The sequence below is a fragment of the Anolis carolinensis genome, unplaced genomic scaffold (assembly GCF_035594765.1).
Source record: "Anolis carolinensis isolate JA03-04 unplaced genomic scaffold, rAnoCar3.1.pri scaffold_13, whole genome shotgun sequence".
Lineage (NCBI taxonomy): Eukaryota > Metazoa > Chordata > Lepidosauria > Squamata > Dactyloidae > Anolis > Anolis carolinensis.
Window position 1 is genome coordinate 18,460,596 of NW_026943824.1, and position 20,251 is coordinate 18,480,846.

Sequence of the window (20,251 nt, forward strand, 5' to 3'; positions counted from 1 at the left end):
AAGATACAGGGTAGCCTTTCATACTTCGCACTTTAACAACACAACCGTTCAATGCTAAGGCCTCCCGCCAAATGGAACTAACTGTAGAGGAGAGTCTACTGAACAAGCCACTCCCTGCCGCAGATCAGGACTGCCATCTGTTGAGGAGTTACGAAGGTGGAGGCATTACTTTTCATTCAACCCCCGTTGGTTCTAACTGAGACGTTGGTCACTAGGTTGTATAACAGTCTGGCCTCAAATGGAAAACATGACCTCAAATGAAGTGATTGATGAATGAGGCACACGTGTTGTTCCTCCACCCTGGCCCCACGGATTGCTCATTCATTCTGGAGAGACATTTTAAGGGAATAAACATCAAACAGTTCTGAATGGAAGTAGGAAAGAAACTTCATCCAGAAGCCTCGAGTTGGCTGGAGATTCCTTATTCCGCAAGGAACGGGAACAGCTGCACTTCGCTTGGGAGGTCAGTCAGATCCTAATTTCCTTTGGATGATTTCATTCCCTTTGAAGACCAAGACATTGGGATGTCTTCAGTGAAGATTTCATCATTGTGGAAATCCCATGGGACATGACAAGAAAATCGTGGTGGGATTCAGGGGCTACCAAAGCTGATTTGGGTTTCCCAGATACTCAGAAGTCTAAGGCCTCTTCTACACTGCCATATAATCCAGTTAAAATCAGATAATCTGTATTTTATAGGCAGTGTGGAAGAGGCCTTCATTACCCTTTTATATATATATAGATGGTTTGCAAAGGAACTCTGCATTCTGGTCTTTTGAGAAATTAATACAAATGATTGTGCTATGGTAATCTATATCTATATATATAAAAGGGTAGTGATGTTTCGGCCTAGGACAAAACAACAAAACTACACATCCCAGAAACACTAAACTTGGCAGCATAAAGTCCTAATTAGAGGGAGAGGAATAATTGTTTTTATCCAATTGCTGTCAGTTAGAAGGCTAAGCTCTGCCCACTTGGTCTCCTAGCGACCTACTCAGCCCACCCAGCCTCTCAATAATAATAATAATAATAATAATAATAATAATAATAATAATAATAATAATAATAATAATAATAAAAAAAATACAATCCTAACGTTAGCAGATACCCCTAAGGATCTTTCAGTTCAACTCCCTTATATCATGCAGGAGGACACAATCCAACCACTCCTGACAGATGGTCATCCAGCCTCAACAAGTTCTCACCAACACCACCGGACAATGCCACAGCAACACGTGGCCGGCCACAGCTAGTCTCTATATATAAAAGGGTAATGAAATTTCGGCCTAGGACAAAACAACAAAACTACACATCCCACAAACACTAAACTTGGCAGCACAACCTCATCCATGCCTCTACGTTCATACAACAAAAAGAAAAGAAAAATAAAGTCCAAATTAGAGGGAGAGGAATAATTGTTTTTATCCAATTGCTGCCAGTTAGAAAGCTATGCTCTGCCCACTTGGTCTCCTAGCAACCCACTCAGCCCAGGGGACAGGCAGAGTTAGGCCTCACTTAGGCCTCTTCCACACTGCCTATAACATACAGATTATCTGATTTGCACTGGATTATATGGCAGTATAGACTCAAGGCCCTTCCACACAGCTATATAACCCATTTATAATGGACTTAATGTCAGGAGAAAACCTTGACCCTTTACCGTAACTACCACCAATTCCTCAAGACTTTATTTCCAATACCACCAGACTTCGCCACAGCAACGCGTGGCCGGGCACAGCTAGTATTTTATATGGCAGTGTAGAAGAGGTCTGATTTTCTCCTTCTCGGGCACAGATTCCTCATCCAATGATGTCAGTGTTTTGGTCTACAAAACAGTAAGCTCCATGGAGTAGTTTTTAAGGTACTGATACAAATCATGTGCAGATCTAGAAAAGGATCCTCATCACCCTGCTGCCCATTTCCCCGTTTTTTGGGATGACTCATGTGTCCATCACCAGGTATATTTTTAGCGTCCTCTCTAAATGGACTTCTCTCCTGGGCTCAGTTGCTTAGCAGCCACCTCTTGACTCGTGCAACTTGTTTGGGAGCAAAAAGCTCGCTCCCTGGGAGATGGCTAGCAGGTACTGGCAAACTTCGGCCATCTTGGTGTTTTGGACTTCAACTCCCACCATCCCCAACAGCCTATTGACTGGTGCCTTTCTCCAGAAAGTTCCAAGACCAAAAGTTAGCTTGAAATCAACAAGTGAAGTCACAGGTATCACTTATGCCAAGTGGGTGTGGAAGGTGAGGAAGATCCTCAGCCATTGGTCAGTTTTAGATATGCCAAAGGTATATATTCTTTGTTAAGTGTGCACATGTTGCAATGGCCATTTGCATGGTACGGGACCCATTGAAGGTGAGGAAGATCCTCAGCCATTGGTCAGTTTTAGATATGCCAAAGGTATATATTCTTTGTTAAGTGTGCACATGTTGCGATGGCCATTTGCATGGTACGGGACCCATTGAAGGTGAGGAAGATCCTCAGCCATTGGTCAGTTTTAGATAAGCCAAAGGAATATATTCTTTGTTTTCTACGCACATGTTGCGGCAGCCATTTGCAAGTACAGTAGAGTCTCACTTATCCAAGCTAAACGGGCCGGCAGAAGCTTGGATAAGCGAATATGTTGTATAATAAGGAGGGATTAAGGAAAAGCCTATTAAACATCAAATTAGGTTTTGATTTTACAAATTAAGCACCAAAACATCATGTTATACAACAAATTTGACACAAAAGGTAGTACAATATGCAGTAATGCTATGTAGTAATTACTGTATTTACGAATTTAGCACTAAAATATCACGATGTTTTGAAAACATTGACTGCAAAAATGCGTTGGATAATCCAGAACCTTGGATAAGCGAGGCTTGGATAACTGAGACTCTACTGTACATCAAAACCAAAACTGAAATACTTAATATTACCTGTGTACAGGAGAGCCTCACTTATCCAAGACTCGCTTATATTATTATCATAAATATTGGTAATATTATGATGTAATACAATGTAATAACAATAATAATACACTATTATAATTGTATATTTATATTACATCTAGTATTACTAATAATATTGCAATATAGTCGTATAGTACAATATAATATATAATGTTTATATAGTGCTTTTATTGCACTGTACTAATAATATAATATATTGTATGTACAGTAGAGTCTCACTTATCCAAGCCTCGCTGATCCAACATTCTGGATTATCCAATGCACTTTTGTTGTCAATGTTTTCAATACATCGTGATATTTTGGTGCTAAATTCGTAAATACAGTAATTACTACATAGCATTACTACGTATTGAACTACTTTTTCTGTCAAATTTGTTGTATAACATGATGTTTTGGTGCTTAATTTGCAAAATCATAACCTAATTTGATGTTTAATAGGCTTTTCCTTAATCCCTCCTTATTATCCAAGATAATTGCTTATCCAAGGTTCTGCCGGACCGTTTAGCTTGGATAAGTGAGACTCTACTATATATATTATGGGGAAAAGTGTTTTGCAAGGTCACGTCTACGTTTTATATCTCTGTGGGGAAATGCAGCCATCTGCTGGTAGATATAGGAACAGAAGGTAAAAAAAAGTCAGACTTCCATATCCACAGATTCTGTATCCACGGATCCAAAGCACTCCAAGCTTTCCTGTCTCCTCATGATGTGGCCAAAATACTTCAGCTTTTAGGACTAAAGGGCGGGGCTAGGGGTGGGGGCGGGGCCTCTTCCCAAGAGCCTGAGACAGGGCTGAGCCTCTGTATTTCTCCTGAGAGGCCTTTTTGGACTAAAGGGCGGGGCTAGGGGTGGGGGCGGGGCCTCTTCCCAAGAGCCTGAGACAGGGCTGAGCCTCTGTATTTCTCCTGAGAGGCCTTTTTGGACTAAAGGGCGGGGCTAGGGGTGGGGGCGGGGCCTCTTCTGAAGAGCCTGAGACAGGGCTGAGCCTCTGTATTTCTCCTGAGAGGCCTTTTTGGACTAAAGGGCGGGGCTAGGGGTGGGGGTGGGGCCTCTTCTCAAGAGCCTGAGACAGGGCTGAGCCTCTGTATTTCTCCTGAGAGGCCTTTTTGGACTAAAGGGCGGGGCTAGGGGTGGGGGCGGGGCCTCTTCTGAAGAGCCTGAGACAGGGCTGAGCCTCTGTATTTCTCCTGAGAGGCCTTTTTGGACTAAAGGGCGGGGCTAGGGGTGGGGGTGGGGCCTCTTCTCAAGAGCCTGAGACAGGGCTGAGCCTCTGTATTTCTCCTGAGAGGCCTTTTTGGACTAAAGGGCGGGGCTAGGGGTGGGGGCGGGGCCTCTTCTGAAGAGCCTGAGACAGGGCTGAGCCTCTGTATTTCTCCTGAGAGGCCTTTTTGGACTAAAGGGCGGGGCTAGGGGTGGGGGCGGGGCCTCTTCTGAAGAGCCTGAGACAGGGCTGAGCCTCTGTATTTCTCCTGAGAGGCCTTTTTGGACTAAAGGGCGGGGCTAGGGGTGGGGGCGGGGCCTCTTCTCAAGAGCCTGAGACAGGGCTGAGCCTCTGTATTTCTCCTGAGAGGCCTTTTTGGACTAAAGGGCGGGGCTAGGGGTGGGGGCGGGGCCTCTTCTGAAGAGCCTGAGACAGGGCTGAGCCTCTGTATTTCTCCTGAGAGGCCTTTTTGGACTAAAGGGCGGGGCTAGGGGTGGGGGTGGGGCCTCTTCTCAAGAGCCTGAGACAGGGCTGAGCCTCTGTATTTCTCCTGAGAGGCCTTTTTGGACTAAAGGGCGGGGCTAGGGGTGGGGGCGGGGCCTCTTCTGAAGAGCCTGAGACAGGGCTGAGCCTCTGTATTTCTCCTGAGAGGCCTTTTTGGACTAAAGGGCGGGGCTAGGGGTGGGGGCGGGGCCTCTTCTGAAGAGCCTGAGACAGGGCTGAGCCTCTGTATTTCTCCTGAGAGGCCTTTTTGGACTAAAGGGCGGGGCTAGGGGTGGGGGCGGGGCCTCTTCTGAAGAGCCTGAGACAGGGCTGAGCCTCTGTATTTCTCCTGAGAGGCCTTTTTGGACTAAAGGGCGGGGCTAGGGGTGGGGGCGGGGCCTCTTCTCAAGAGCCTGAGACAGGGCTGAGCCTCTGTATTTCTCCTGAGAGGCCTTTTTGGACTAAAGGGCGGGGCTAGGGGTGGGGGTGGGGCCTCTTCCCAAGAGCCTGAGACAGGGCTGAGCCTCTGTATTTCTCCTGAGAGGCCTTTTTGGACTAAAGGGCGGGGCTAGGGGTGGGGGCGGGGCCTCTTCTGAAGAGCCTGAGACAGGGCTGAGCCTCTGTATTTCTCCTGAGAGGCCTTTTTGGACTAATGGGCGGGGCTAGGGGTGGGGGCGGGGCCTCTTCTCAAGAGCCTGAGACAGGGCTGAGCCTCTGTATTTCTCCTGAGAGGCCTTTTTGGACTAATGGGCGGGGCTAGGGGTGGGGGCGGGACCTCTTCTCAAGAGCCTGAGACAGGGCTGAGCCTCTGTATTTCTCCTGAGACGCCTTTTAGGACTAAAGGGCGGGGCTAGGGGTGGGGGCGGGGCCTCTTCCCAAGAGCCTGAGACAGGGCTGAGCCTCTGTATTTCTCCTGAGAGGCCTTTTTGGACTAAAGGGCGGGGCTAGGGGTGGGGGCGGGGCCTCTTCTCAAGAGCCTGAGACAGGGCTGAGCCTCTGTATTTCTCCTGAGAGGCCTTTTTGGACTAATGGGCGGGGCTAGGGGTGGGGGCGGGGCCTCTTCTCAAGAGCCTGAGACAGGGCTGAGCCTCTGTATTTCTCCTGAGACGCCTTTTAGGACTAAAGGGCGGGGCTAGGGGTGGGGGCGGGGCCTCTTCCCAAGAGCCTGAGACAGGGCTGAGCCTCTGTATTTCTCCTGAGAGGCCTTTTTGGACTAAAGGGCGGGGCTAGGGGTGGGGGCGGGGCCTCTTCTCAAGAGCCTGAGACAGGGCTGAGCCTCTGTATTTCTCCTGAGAGGCCTTTTTGAACTAATGGGCGGGGCTAGGGGCGGGGCCTCTTCCCAAGAGCCTCTATATACCTCCCCTGTGGTGCTTGTTAGAACACGGGCGCGGAGTATAGAGGCCCCGCCCCCTCCTCTAGCCACGCCCCCTGTGTCCCGGCAGGCGCTGCAGGACAGGGATAGAAGCTCAGCCCTATCTCAGAGCCTGTAACTCCGCCCATCCCAGTCTTGGTAACCAGATCATTAAATAATATCTCCTTATTTTTATCTTTCTCTATTTCTAGCATCCCTAGAAGGAAGTATTTGGGGTCCATATTTATTTTTAAACAAGGCATCTTAATGGGATAGGCCATGGGAACAAAATCTGGTTGCCAGTGTTTTAAAAAGACACCGAAATCAAGAGAGTAAATAAAAGGGGAACTCCAGGCAACAAGCAATCAAGTCCCAGTGAACACTCCTCGAGCAGAGACCGCCTCCAGGCAACAACAGCCAGGCTTTGTAGTTGCCTACGCCAAGCAAACACTCAACTGTATGAGCCGTTCAGCAGCGGAACTCTCTGCCTCCGAGCCTGGTGGAAGCTCCTTCCTTGGAAGCTTTGAAACAGAGGCTGGTTGGCCATCTGTCAGGGGTGCTTTGATTGTGCTTTTCCTGCATGGCAGAATAAAGGAGGTTGGACTGGATGGCCCATGTTTATTTATTTATTTATTTATTTAATACATTTATATCCCGCCCTTCTCACTCTGAGCGGCTTACAAATTAAATTTACATTATTATATTATATTATTAGTATAGCACAATACTGGCATTAAATTACTATATTGTACTATATCAATATATTGTAATATTATTATTATTATTAATATATTGTAATATTATAATATTATTATTAATATTACATGTGGTATATAATATTATATCTTATATGTATTATTAGTATTATATTGTATTACAGGATTATTATCATGTTGGCCTCGGATTCAATGGCAAGGTGGCTCCAGCTGCGCATGCCCAGAAGCATACCTCGCGGGCTCCCCCTGGAGGATGTCTGAAGAGAAAGATATGGTGGTGAGTGTCTGCGCATGCGCAAAAGCGGGCTCCGTGGAGAGGGAATTGATGAGATAGTGGCGAGTGTCTGCGCATGCGCAAAAGCGGGCTCCCGGAGGAGGCCTCGATGGCTATGTCCAGCGAGATATGGTGGCGAGAGTCTGCGCATGCGCAAAAGCGGCCTCCCCGGAGGAGGCCTCGATGGCTGTGTCCAGCGAAAGATATGGTGGCGAGAGTCTGCGCATGCCCAGAAGTCAGCCTCGCGCGCTCCCCCTGGAGGAGGCTTCGATGATAAAGAAAAAGATATGGTGGCGAGTAACTGCGCATGCACGAAAGCCTGCCTTGAGGGCTACCCCTGGAGGAGCCCTCGATGGCTGTCTTCAGCTATAGGGTTGCGCATGCGCAGAACCCTGCCTCGCGAGCTCCCCCTTGGAGGAGGTTTCGATGCCTGTCTCTTTTAGCGAAAGAAAAAGATATGGTGGCGAGTGTCTGCGCATGCGCAAAAGCGGGTTCCCCGGAGGAGGAATTAATGATAAAGATATGGTGGCGAGGGTCTGCGCATGCGCAAAAACGGGCTCCCCGGAGGAGGCCTCGATGGCTATGTCCAGCGAAAGATATGGTGGCGAGGGTCTGCGCATGCCCAGAAGCCTGGCCCACGCGCTCCCCCTAGAGGAGGCATCGATGCCTGTCTCTTCAGCGAAAGAAAAAGATATGGTGGCGATTAACTACGCATGCGCAAAAGCCTGCCTTGAGGGCTACCCCTGGAGAAGCCCTCGATGGCTGTGTCTTCAGCGATAGGGTGGCGCATGCGCAGAAGCCTGCGTCGCGAGCTCCCCCTGGAGGAGGCTTCGATGCCTGTCTCTTTTAGCGAAAGAAAAAGATATGGTGGCGAGTGTCTGCGCATGCGCAAAAGCGGGCTCCCGGAGGAGGCATTAATGATAAAGATATGGTGGCGAGGGTCTGCGCATGCGCAAAAGCGGGCTCCCGGAGGCGGAATTAATGATAAAGATATGGTGGTGAGTGTCTGCGCATGCCCAGAAGCCTGCCTCGCGAGCTCCCCCGGAGGAGGCTACGATTACTGTCTCTTTAGCGAAAGAAAAAGAGATGGTGGCGAGCGTCTGCGCATGCCCAGAAGCCTGCCTCGCGGGCTCCCCTGGAGGAGGCGTCGATGCCTGTCTCTTCAGCGAAAGAAAAAGAGATGGTGGCGAGCGTCTGCGCATGCCCAGAAGCCTGCCTCGCGGGCTCCCCCTGGAGGAGGCGTCGATGCCTGTCTCTTCAGCGAAAGAAAGAGATGGTGGCGAGCGTCTGCGCATGCCCAGAAGCCTGCCTCGCGGGCTCCCCCTGGAGGAGGCTTCGCGAAGGGCTCCTCCCGTGATGCTCCGCGGCGGGGGCGCAGCCATCTCCGCCCATTCCGGCTGGGGCCTGCCTTCCCGGCATGCCGCGCGGCCTGCTTCCCTCAGCCTGACTGGAGCCAGACGCAGGCGGGGCCTAGTCCGCGCCCGTCGCCCCGGCCCTCCCTTGCCGCGCCTCGCCACTCCGTGCTCTCCTTCCGCGTGAGGAAGAGGCAGCAGCAGGAAGAGGAAGAGAGGCCTACCTGCCGAGCGCCCAGCCTCGCGACCCCCGGCCGGCCATGCCGTCTCGGGCAAGGGAATGAGCCGCAGAGCCCCGGGGCCTCGGCTGAGCACCGGCACCAGGACGCAGGCGCAGACCCAGCCGCACTACCACCACCCCCCGCGGAGCTGGAATGACTGGCAAAGCAGGTGGGCCCGAGGGCGCGGGTGGGCCTGGCTTGGGCCTCAAGGCAGGAAAGAAGGAAGCCTCGCCTCGCCCACTCGGGGCCTAGTGCCTCCAGGGCCGCCTTCGCCACCGCCAGGCAGGCCCATAGTCGTAGTGATAATAATAATAATAATAATAATAATAATGTTTATTTATACCCCGCCTCCATCTCCCCCGAAGGGGACTCGCGGCGGCTTACAGATAATACCAGATAAAAACAATATACAATATATAATACATCAATAAACAAAAAGCATACACAAAATTATAAAAATTTAAACATTAACCTATAGAAATAAAAAAAAACACACACTGATAAAACATGGAATTAAAAGCACCGAGGTTATGATAATAGACTAAGTAAAGTGCACATAATAATAATACAGTAGAGTCTCGCTTATCCAACATAAGCGGGCTGGCAGAACGTTGGATAAGTGAATATGTTGGATAATAAGGAGGCATTAAGGAAAAGCCTATTAAACATCCAATTAGGTTATGGTTTTACAAATTAAGCACCAAAACATCATGTTATACAACACATTTGACAGAAAAAGTAGTTCAATATGCAGTAATGTTATGTTGTAATTACTGTATTTACGAATTTAGCACCAAAATATCATGATATATTGAAAACATTGACTACAAAAATGGCTTGGATTATCCAGAGGCTTGGATTAGTGAGACTCTACTGTAATAAGTTTATTTATACCCCGCCTCCATCTCCCCCTAAGGGGACTCACGACGGCTTACAGATAATACCAGATAAAAACAATATACAATATTCAATACATCAATAAACAAAAAACATACACAAATTGTAAAATTTTAAACATTAACCTATAGAAATTTTTTAAAAAAAAAACACTGATAAAACATGGAACTAAAAGCAGCGAGGTTATGATAATAGACTAAGTAAGGTAAAGGTTTTCCCCTGATGTTAAATCCAGTCGTGTCCGACTCTGGGGGTTGGTGTTCATCTCCATTTCTAAGCCGAAGAGCCGGCGTTGTCCGTAGACACCTCCAAGGTCATGTGGCCATTGGCATGACTGCATGGAGCGCCGTTACCTTCCCGCCGGAGCAGTACCTATTGATCTACTCACATTGGCATGTTTTCGAACTGCTAGGTTGGCAGGAGCTGGGGCTAACAGCGGGCGCTCATTCCGCTCCCCGGGTTTGAACCTGGGACCTTTTGGTCCGCAAGTTCAGCAGCTCAACACTTTTACACACTGTGCCACCAGTGTGTAAATAATACTAATAATATTAATAATAATAACACTTTATTTATATACCACCCTATCTCCCCAATGGGAGCCCTGATGGTGCAGCTGATTAAACTGCTGCGCTGCTGAACTTGCTGACCGAAAGAAGGCTCCAAGTAACAATATACAATACATCAATAAACAAAAAACATACACAAATTATAAAACTTTAAACATTAATCTATAGAAATTTAAAAACACACACTGATAAAACATGGAATTAAAAGCAGCGAGGTTATGATAATAGACTAAGTAAAGTGCACATTATAAAAGTTGTAAACTCAAGATAACAGTGCTGCAAATTCGTTAATAATAATAATAATTTATTTCTAGACCGCCCTCTCTCCCCAAAGGGACTCAGGGCGGTTAACATACATATAAACAGCAAACATTCAATGCCACAATTTCTTCATACAGTAGAGTCTCACAGAATATAAATACTGTAAATAAATAAATAAATTATCCAACATAAATGGGCCAGCAGAACGTTGGATAAGCAAATATGTTGGATAATAAGGAGCGAATATGAATATGAATAAAGTATAGGCATAAAAATCTCTGAGCAAAGAGTCAAATTAACTATACCCTCCAGCCTTTGCCACTTTGGCAGCTTCTAGATACATATATCTAGATATACACATATCATTTATAGCAAGACTGATCAACAAGTTATGCAAGGTTGCTCAGTTTTGTAAAACCAAATTTGGGCAGCTGCCAGGTTGATTGGTCTCATTGCACCCTGCATTATCATAGATATTCACCTCCCATTTTTACTCCCCAAATCTAAAAAATAGAAAAAAGTGTCCAGTTATTTTTTGCTCCTGTATTCAGTTGTGCTCTCTTAACTGCTAGAGGGCTGTTGGTCTTTTTGCAGCATTTGGGGGCATTTTAGAATTCCACCTATTTGAAGCGCATATTGTATTTCATCAGGACTCTATATGACCATACAACAGGATTGCAGGCATGAGAGTAGCAAGCTATAGAAAACAGAAAATTATGGAGCTTTAAGGACATTTGTATCAGGAAATGAGAATGGGTATGAAATAGTAAGCAACTCTTGATGCTCACTAAAATAGAAAGTAAAAGTGGTAGATCCATGTAAACAGTAAACAGATCCATGAAGGAGACATTCAAGTAATACAGTAGAGTCTCACTTATCCAACATAAACGGGCCGGCGGAATGTTGGATAAGCGAATATGTTGGATAATAAGGAGGGATTAAGGATAAGCCTATTCAACATCAAATTAAGTTATGATTTTACAAATGAAGCACCAAAACATCATGTTAGACAACAAATTTGGCAGAAAAAGTAGTTCAGTATGCAGTAATGCTATGTAGTAATTACTGTATTTATGAATTTAGCACCAAAATATCACGATATATTGAAAGCATTGACTACAAAAATGCGTTGGATAATCCAGAACGTTGGATAAGCGAGTGTTGGATAAGTGAGACTCTACTGTAATCAGATTCTTAGAATTATGAGATTTGAATCCTCCTAGAATGATAACATTGCATTGCACTGGCTTGATGGCTCTTTTTTACACATGCACAGCAAAGGGTCGGAAGAAGCTGTTTTGTCACCAGTGAATTTACTGAAATTACTTCATTTCGAGTCCTAAAAGCTAAATGTGTTCTGCAAAGTTTGCCTTTGAGATCACCCATGTGTGGGATGATTTTTCATAAGTTTTTAAGCTTTGGGGATCTCTGTGGAAACAGGCATTTGGGTCCAAGTGCTTTCTCTTCCCAAACTGGTAACACCACTGGCATTGTTACTTTTTAAGAAAACTTCCTATCCTTCCATCTGCAGCAGTATAGTTATTCTGGCCAACAGGATCTGGTTCTGACTTTCCTGTCTCCATTTTCACACCACTTCTAGTAGTTTTAGTTCCTGATAGGCTAAACCATAGTTTGATGTGAAACCAGTAAAATATGTTTCACTATTGATTAGGTTGTGTAGGACTGAAGGGAACTGGAATTCAAGATTTGAAAGAAGGGCCACAAGGTCCTCAGTAAAAATGAAGTAAAGGCTGGGAAGGAGTGTTAAACCAGGAAAGTGATATAGTTGTGACATGGGAGGGGAGATTTCCTCTTATACATGCTCTGCTGTTTCATTTGGTTCTTCTATTTCTTTCTCTTGCTTCTGAAACAAGACATTGCATGTTACACTTGTACTGTATTGCAGTGTTTCTGTTAAACTTCTAACTAGACAGGATATGTGGTAGGTTGCGTTGACATTGAGTAACAGACTGGCAAGTTGGCAAACTAAGTTAAGTCCTGTGAAAAGTAAAGCATGGATCTGAAAAATATGAGATTTTTAATTTAATAGATTTTAGCAAATGTTTATTTCATAGAGCTTATGGAGCTTATTCAATTTTAGTTTTTCTTTTTCCTCCTCCATTGTTGTATAGTAAGTGTGCCCTCTATGCTGTGTACACGATATTTCTTTTTCATCATATCAAATAAAGGCAGAATGGACCTCAGTGTACTATGTTGACAATCTGCATGATGGATAGAGCAAAACATCTCAGTAATATTGTGGCTCAGTTCATTTGATGCTAAATGAAATATTCAACAATGCTGTGAATATGTGGTTGTAGTTTCTTAATGTCTAGTCCAGAAAATAAACTCTTGCTTTGTTTTTGCTTGGATATTTTCATTACTTGTTGTTATATGTTGACATCATTCTAGTTGTATTGCAATACATACACTAGCATTGACCCTTTGTTTGGGTGTTTAATTCTTACATTGTAATAGACTTGCATCTTGTGGAATGATTGGATATTGCCCATATGTTTGGAGAAGGCACTTGGCAGATAGTTGTCTTTAATCCCTTGTTATAGAGGGATTCAATGCATATATTTTACTTTGAATCTATCTATCATAGGGATTGATGTTCTGAGACTGTTGCTCTTTTAATTTGCTTGTCTTCTGGGTACTTGAAAGGTTTGTTTTACACAAGAGAGATGATACCAGTGTTAGATGCTTGAAATATTAAATCAGGACTTGAGATAGAGCTCGAATATGTTACTTTGGTGGAGTTGCAATGCACTTTGTTTAATTGTGATATCTGTTCTTCAGTACATTATTTTATAGAATGTGCTAAGAAATTCTGTCGTCTCTCTGTTTGTTACATTTGAGTGTTTTGTAGAATTGTTACCACTTACGGTGTGTTTTGATCACATCACTATGGGAGTTACTAGGATTCTTGTAGTCCCAGTTTGAAATACAGTAGAGTCTCACTTATCCAACATTCGCTTATCCAACATTCTGGATTATCCAATGCATTTTTGTAGTCAATATTTTCAATACATCGTGATATTTTGGTGCTAAATTCATAAATACTGTAATTGCTACATAGCATTACTACATAGCATATTGGATAAGTGAGACTCTACTGTAATAGTTAAAAAGTTGTTTGTAGAAACATAGGCTGTGCTTGTGTTTGGAGAGTGCTAGCAAGGAAACCTTACTACAAAGTAAGAATTAAAAAGGAAGCCTTAAAAGGTTTTTAGTTACGCTGTATTATACCTTTGGCATCTATTCGGGGGGTCTAAAAGCCTAGATCAGTTCTCAATCTGTGGGTCCCCAGATGTTTTGGCCTTCAACTCCCAGAAATCCTAACAGCTGGTAAACTGGCTGGGATTTCTGGGAGTTGTAGGCCAAAACACCTGGGGACCCACAGGTTGAGAACCACTGGCCTAGATGCTTGGTCATCTTGTCACCTAGCAGAAATATAGGCTTGTCTTGAATGCTGAATTCTCAACCTAAATGATGTGTGTTTGCATCTGTCAGTGTTTAGTCGTTATGTCAGATGGTCACCTGTTCTAATATGATAGGCTTTATTTATTTTGTATCAAAAGCATTGCATAAATTAGTATAAAACGGATAAAAATAGAAAGAGCACAAGCAGCTAAATATCTTTTGACCAAAAATGGGCAACAGCGACCACATTGTCTGTAGCCTCAAACAATTCTTCCTCTGTACATGAGGCAGGGCATTGCAGACAAGCATACAGATGCGGAGTTGCTCCACGGTCGCATAAGGTGGAGGATTGTTTTAGGTAGTGCCATTTTGCCAAGTTGTCTTTTGATCTGCCCACTCCACTTCTGAGTCTGTTCAGGGACTTCCAAGTTGGCCACTCTTGGTTTGCCCCTGGAGAAGATCCTCGTGGGGGGCCATCCAGTTGGGATTGCCTGGTTTAGCTGCCCAGAGGGATACTTGTGCTCTTGCTGGGGGAATGTTAAGAGGAGTGATGGTTCCCATAAAGCTTTTCCTTGATTTGAGTTTACTGGGAGGAGGCTGATAACCATGCAGTGGATAGCTTTCACAGTGTTCAACCTTATTTCTCTCACAGTTAGCAGTAACTTCCTGTCACACATCGGGGGGGGGGGGGGGCAATGCCAGCTAGGTTGTAGAGTTTATCAACAGGTGTAGGTCTGAGACATCCTGTGATTATTCTGCATGTTTCGTTCAATGCTTTGTCCACCTGCTTTGCATGGGCAGACTTGTGCCAAACAGGACAGTCATACTTAGCAGTTGAGGAAGACAAGGCCATAATAATAATAATAACTTTATTTTTATACCCTGCCCCATCTCCCCGAAGAGACTCGGGGCGGCTTACATGGGGCCTTGCCCGATACAATAATATAATAACAATAACAAAACAATAACACAATTATCCCAACAATAAAAACATCAGCATAAATAAAACAGTCATTAAAATCATCCTTAGTAATTTTGGGTCTGCACCCCATGCGCTTCCAGTAAGTTTCCACGGGATCTATTGCCTGCAGCTACTTTGTGCTTGGTGTTAATGCAGTGTTTCCTATATGTTCGTGTTCGATCTAAGGTGGCACCAAGATATTTAGGATGGAAACAGTGTTCGAGCTCTTGGCCTTCCCAGGTAACTTTTAATTTCCTATTGGCCTCATGGTTACATAGGTGGAAAGCACACACTTGTGTCTTGTCAGGGTTAGGCTTCAGGTGGTTCTCTTTGTAGTAGCTGGAGAGATCTTTCAAGGCATTAGTAAGTTGGATTTTGACTGTTTCAAAGACTTTTGCTTGTGTTGTTAGGCCAAGGTCATCAGCATATATAAAGCTCTTGTGAGTGGTGGACTGCACACATTGGAAAGACTTCCCTGTTGTTATTCAATGATGGTGCGTGCATGTGCCTTCAGATTACCTGTTGACTTATGGCAATTCCTTGAATTTCATAGGCTTGCTTTTCTTGGGTAGGGAACTGATTTGCCATTTCCTTCATCTGAAAAGCTGCCTAAAAACTCGGTATTTGTTGACAGTCTCTCATACAAGTACTAACTAGGATTGACCATGCTTAGCTTCTAAGATCTGGTGCCTTTAGAGTATTTAACTCTCCTAAAGTGTTGTTATTCCAATATTCCAATGTTGATTCCCAAATTTATTGGGAGTAGCAAGGGCTAAATTGGATTTCTTGAGTACAGCACCTGAAACATTTTTCCTTTTGCAGAACTGACAATCCATCAACAGACCAAGAGAATTTAAAATACACCACATCCCGTGAAAGGAGTAGTTCTTCGTCCTATGGATTACAACCTTCAAATTCAGCTGTGGTGTCTCGACATAGACATGATGAGATCAGAGTCCCCACTGACATACAGAATGAAGAAAAAGGTACATGAGAAGAACAGACTTTGAGAAAAATAAATTCATAACAATATCAAAGTAGTTAATATGTTTTACTGGATCAGCTTTTGTTCATCAAGCTGTGCATTCTTCTGTTAATTTTTTTGTCTGATTAAAGTAATATGTTCATGTTGTATGTAATTGAATTAGCAAAGTGAGGATCTTAATATCTTTTCTTTTGAATGAAAGATGGGCTAATTAGCTAAGTGATTTTTAGTAAAAGTGGATTATCTACCTAGGCTTTCAGCACTTCTGTTCAGAAGTCTTGTTTTCTCTATAATTGCATGTTTACTGGAAGCATTTCTAATTTCTGGGTAGAAAACATCCAAACTATAAGCATTCTTATTCTTTGGGTGAAATGAAACAGATCAAAAGAAAGTTAATCTCTTGTCTGTACTACAACAGTTATGTTATACTGTATTTCGTTTGTGCTGTTATTATTTTATGGACTTGATAATCTTTTTATCACATATTTAGGAGGTGTTTGTAATATTGGAAGATGAGATACATTACATGAATTCAAGCAAATTGTTTCCCAATTGAGCCCGTTTGTTGTCCCTTGTATATGAATGCTTAAATAAGGAATCTAGAAGGAAGAAGAGACTTTGTGTGTTGAGTTGAGCTTGTGTTTCTTCTTGCCTACCTTCCTGGAGGTTGTTCTGAGTCCATTTTGTAGTTAGGTTTCAACCCCCCCCCCCCCCCCCCGGGCCACTTCCCCTAAGCATAGAAATAGTCTCAGGGCTTTGATGATTGTGTAAGCAGTTCCTATCAGACCCTTTACACCCGGGGTCCCCAAACTAAGGCCCGGGGGCCATATGCAGCCCATCGAAGCCATTTATCCGGCGTCCGCGGCAGCAGCTCCCTCCTCCTCCACCGAGGAAGGCTCATGCAGCCTGGTGTGCGCCTTCCAAAGCTTTGCCTGTTTATAATGGTATTTTAATTATTATTTAATTATTAATTAATTATTAAGGGGTGCTTTGCTAGTGCTTTTGGTGCGCAAAGGCAGAAGGAGGTTGGACTAAATGGCCCAAGGGGTCTCTTCCAACCCTATTTACTATTATTATTATTGACAGAAGGACACAGTATGACACAGCAAACAAGATATATATGCTAGATTTCGTATCACAAAAGATTTCTGGATAGATATGAATATATTCTTACCTATATATAAGGCTTGCAAATATTACAGGGGGAAATGAACACACAAATATATATAAACATGTCTAGATAGATATGAATATATATATGTGTGTGTGTATCTGTAGAAGAGTTTAACAAATATTTCAGGGGAAAATGCTTTCATAAGATTAATGAATATATATTTTTCTTCTTTCTGACTTGCAAGGGTGTCTTTCTCTTTTCAAAACATTCCCTTGATTAAGAGTGAGGGAGGCTTTGCAAAAGAAAACACACTGATAAGGGAGAAGAGAGAAATAGATCACATATTGCAAGCAATAGCCTGCAGGCTCCGTTGCTGGCCTTGACCCGATTATAAGCCGGGGGAGGCTTTTTCAGTTCATAAATAAGGGCTTATCTTTGAGTATATACGGTATGTGCAGTGTGCATGGGAATTTGTTCATAGTTCTTTAAGAAACTATAGTCTGGCTCTCCAAAGGTCAGAGGGACTGTGAACTGGCCCCCTGTTTAAAAAGTTTGGGGACCCCTGCTTTACAATATTGGTTCCCAAGTGGAAGAAGTGTAGCCTGTGGTGGATGCCTTTCTGCATGTCTCATAACCTGGCATTTTCTGTGCAAATTATCACAGGCTCAAGTCAAGAGTGGGCTGGTACAGTATATTAAGTCTTTGTAAACTGGATTGTTCAACTTTTGGTTCGGATGCTGAGAAGGAATGAAGATGGGATTCTTGCCAAAAGCATGAACTAGTTTTAGAGGTTTCTGAAAAGGTTGCTGTGCTGGTGTAGAATGAACTCTGTGTATGAGCTCATAAGTGAAGTACTACAGTTTATTTATTTAATTTAAACTTTGGAGATGGTGGAAATCATGATGGATTTTTGTTTGGAAAGACTCTGGGCCTGTTTCAGTGCTGATATTCAGATTCCTGGCTTTGGAATTCTTTGTTTTAAAGCTCCTGAGTTTTACATCTGGCTCCAGTTGGTGGATCCCTGTGTTCTAGTAAAAGCAAAGTAGGCAAACCTAGGCCTGAAGTCTGCACCGTGTTACTACATTTGCAGCACATGGCTTCCCAGAGAAACTAACACGACCTCTTTACTTCCAGGTGGCTACAGTGTCAATGGAGGATCTGGGGAAAATACTTATGGTCGGAAGTCGTTGGGGCAAGAGCTGAGAATTAACAATGTGACCAACTCTGATTTTACCAGTGCTCAGCATGGCAATCGTGCTTTAATCACAAAAGACATGAGGAAAACACAGGGTGAGAATTGTGTTGTCCTGAACAATTGTGTTTTGGTGGCAGTGATTTCCCTGTTATCACAGTAGGACCTAGGGATGCATGCCCAAAGTAGAGTCCTGTTAAGTACTTATGGACTTGTGAAATCTCTTAATATTAGGTACAGTTACACAGTTTCTACTGTGTCACTTATCCAAGCTAAATGGGCCGGCAGAACCTTGGATAAGCGAATATCTTGGATAATAAGGAGGGATTAAGGAAAAGCCTATTAAACATTAAATTAGGTTATGATTTTACAAATTAAGCACCAAAACATCATGTCATACAACAAATTTGACAGAAAAAGTAGATCAATATGCAGTAATGTTATATTGTAATTACTGTATTTACGAATTTAGCACCAAAATATCACGATATATTGAAAACATTGACTACAAAAATGGCTTGGATAATCCAGAAGCTTGGATAAGCGAGTCTTGGATAAGTGAGACTCTACTGCAATTGAATATGCTTTAACTCTGAGGACTATTGTAATAAGTGGCCTTTTAGTGATAAGATTGGTTCTTGGTCAGTAACAAGGTATTTTGATTTCTTTCAGAGCAAAGCATCTTGTAGCAAAGTCCTTACAAATCAGGCTTCAGTTTTGTTAAAGAAACATGAAATATGGATTGGTTCTGCACTTTTTAATCTGTGCTAAAACTTTTTTATTTAATGGTGTTTAAATATTAGATTTTTTTCTCTTTTTATAGTGATTTTTTTAAAAAAAATCTTATGTACCACCTTGCATTTCAGAATATGGCAGGTAGATTTTAAAAAAGCTATTGTGTACTTTTTGCTTTAGAGTAATTATTTTTTAAAAAAAAATAAACATATTTGGAGAGAAGGAAAGCATTTATACGTGTTAATGCCTCCTGTTGTAGAGCGATCATTGTCTTACTCTGATGAGTCTCGACTGTCAAATCTTCTTCGGAGGATTACTCGGGAAGATGACAGAGACCGAAGACTGGCGACTGTAAAGCAACTGAAAGAATTCATTCAGCAACCAGAGAACAAACTGGTGAAGTATCATGTGTCTTCTCTTAGCACCAGATTAATACAGAGTTTCTTGTTGTGTAAATGGATCTGCCTAGAGAAGGTGTGCTGAGGTTTGGGAGAACGGATGCCAGTTTCCCAGATTTGTCATCAGTGATGGAGCAGTTGAAGAATTGATCTGGGAATATTGTGTATATATTCACATCCAGTTTAAAATACAGAGGAAGAAGCCAATACAGGCAGCCCCCAAGTTATGAAGGTGTGCTCTTAAGTTGAATTTGTGTGTTAGAATAGATACATTTTTAAGTGAAATTCCAGTCCAAAATACATCCTTTTTAGCTTTGGACAGCATAGGGAAAGGTTAACACCAGCTTGATGAGCACTGAATAGCCTTGCAGCTTCAAAGCCTTGCTGGTTCTTGCCTTGGGGGGGAATCCTTTGTTGGGAGGTGTTAGCTGGCCATGATTGTTTCCTGTCTGGAATTCCTCTGTGAACTAGGCAAGTGGGGTTTATATATCAATGGGTGGGAGAAAGATTTCTTGTCTGTTTGAGGCAAGTGTGAATATTGCAATTAGCCAGTTTGATTAGCCTTAATTAGTCTTGCAGCTTCAAAGTTGGCTGCTTACTGCCTGGGGGAATCCTTTGTTGGGAGGTATTAGCTGGCCCTGATTGTTTCCTGTCTGGAATTCCTCTGTTTTCTGAGTATTGTTCTTTATTTACTGTCCTGATTTTAGAGTTTTGTAATACTTGCAGCCGAATTTTGTTCATTTGCATGGTTTATGCAGGGGAAATAGAATAGCGGCATGTGATTACACTGTTAATGATAAGGCAACTTGAACTTAAACTGTAACAGCACTTTTCCTAAAATTGTATATGTTGACTGTTTTAGGTACTGGTTAAGCAACTGGATAATATCCTGACTGCTATACATGATGTGCTTAATGAAAGGTAAGTTGGAATGAGAGATTTTTCAGAGGTCACAAAGTGGTTAGATTGCATCTTCAGCCTGGGAGAGGAAGGCAGAGGATCAGATAACATCTACTCTGCAACAGTAACAACAAAATATAGTTTAAGCCAGAGTTTCTCAACCAGGACTCTCTGGGATATTTGGTTTTCTCCAAGAGGCTGCATGCTTTAGATTTAATTGGAAAAAATTGCAATATTTTTGAGGGGCAGATAAACAGATT

General features: G+C 43.4%; 1 protein-coding gene across 1 annotated transcript in view; it reads left to right on the plus strand.

Moving 5' to 3' along the window:
- The first annotated feature begins 8,377 nt into the window (after window positions 1-8,377).
- smg1 (SMG1 nonsense mediated mRNA decay associated PI3K related kinase) overlaps window positions 8,378-20,251 on the plus strand; it is a 108,171-nt gene continuing 96,297 nt past the window's right edge. The window contains exons 1-5 of the mRNA XM_062964534.1: window positions 8,378-8,725; window positions 15,490-15,653; window positions 17,901-18,056; window positions 18,953-19,089; window positions 19,954-20,012. Of these exons, the coding sequence (XP_062820604.1) occupies window positions 8,616-8,725; window positions 15,490-15,653; window positions 17,901-18,056; window positions 18,953-19,089; window positions 19,954-20,012 (626 nt within the window). The 5' untranslated portion in view covers window positions 8,378-8,615. The remainder of the gene's footprint in view (window positions 8,726-15,489; window positions 15,654-17,900; window positions 18,057-18,952; window positions 19,090-19,953; window positions 20,013-20,251) is intronic.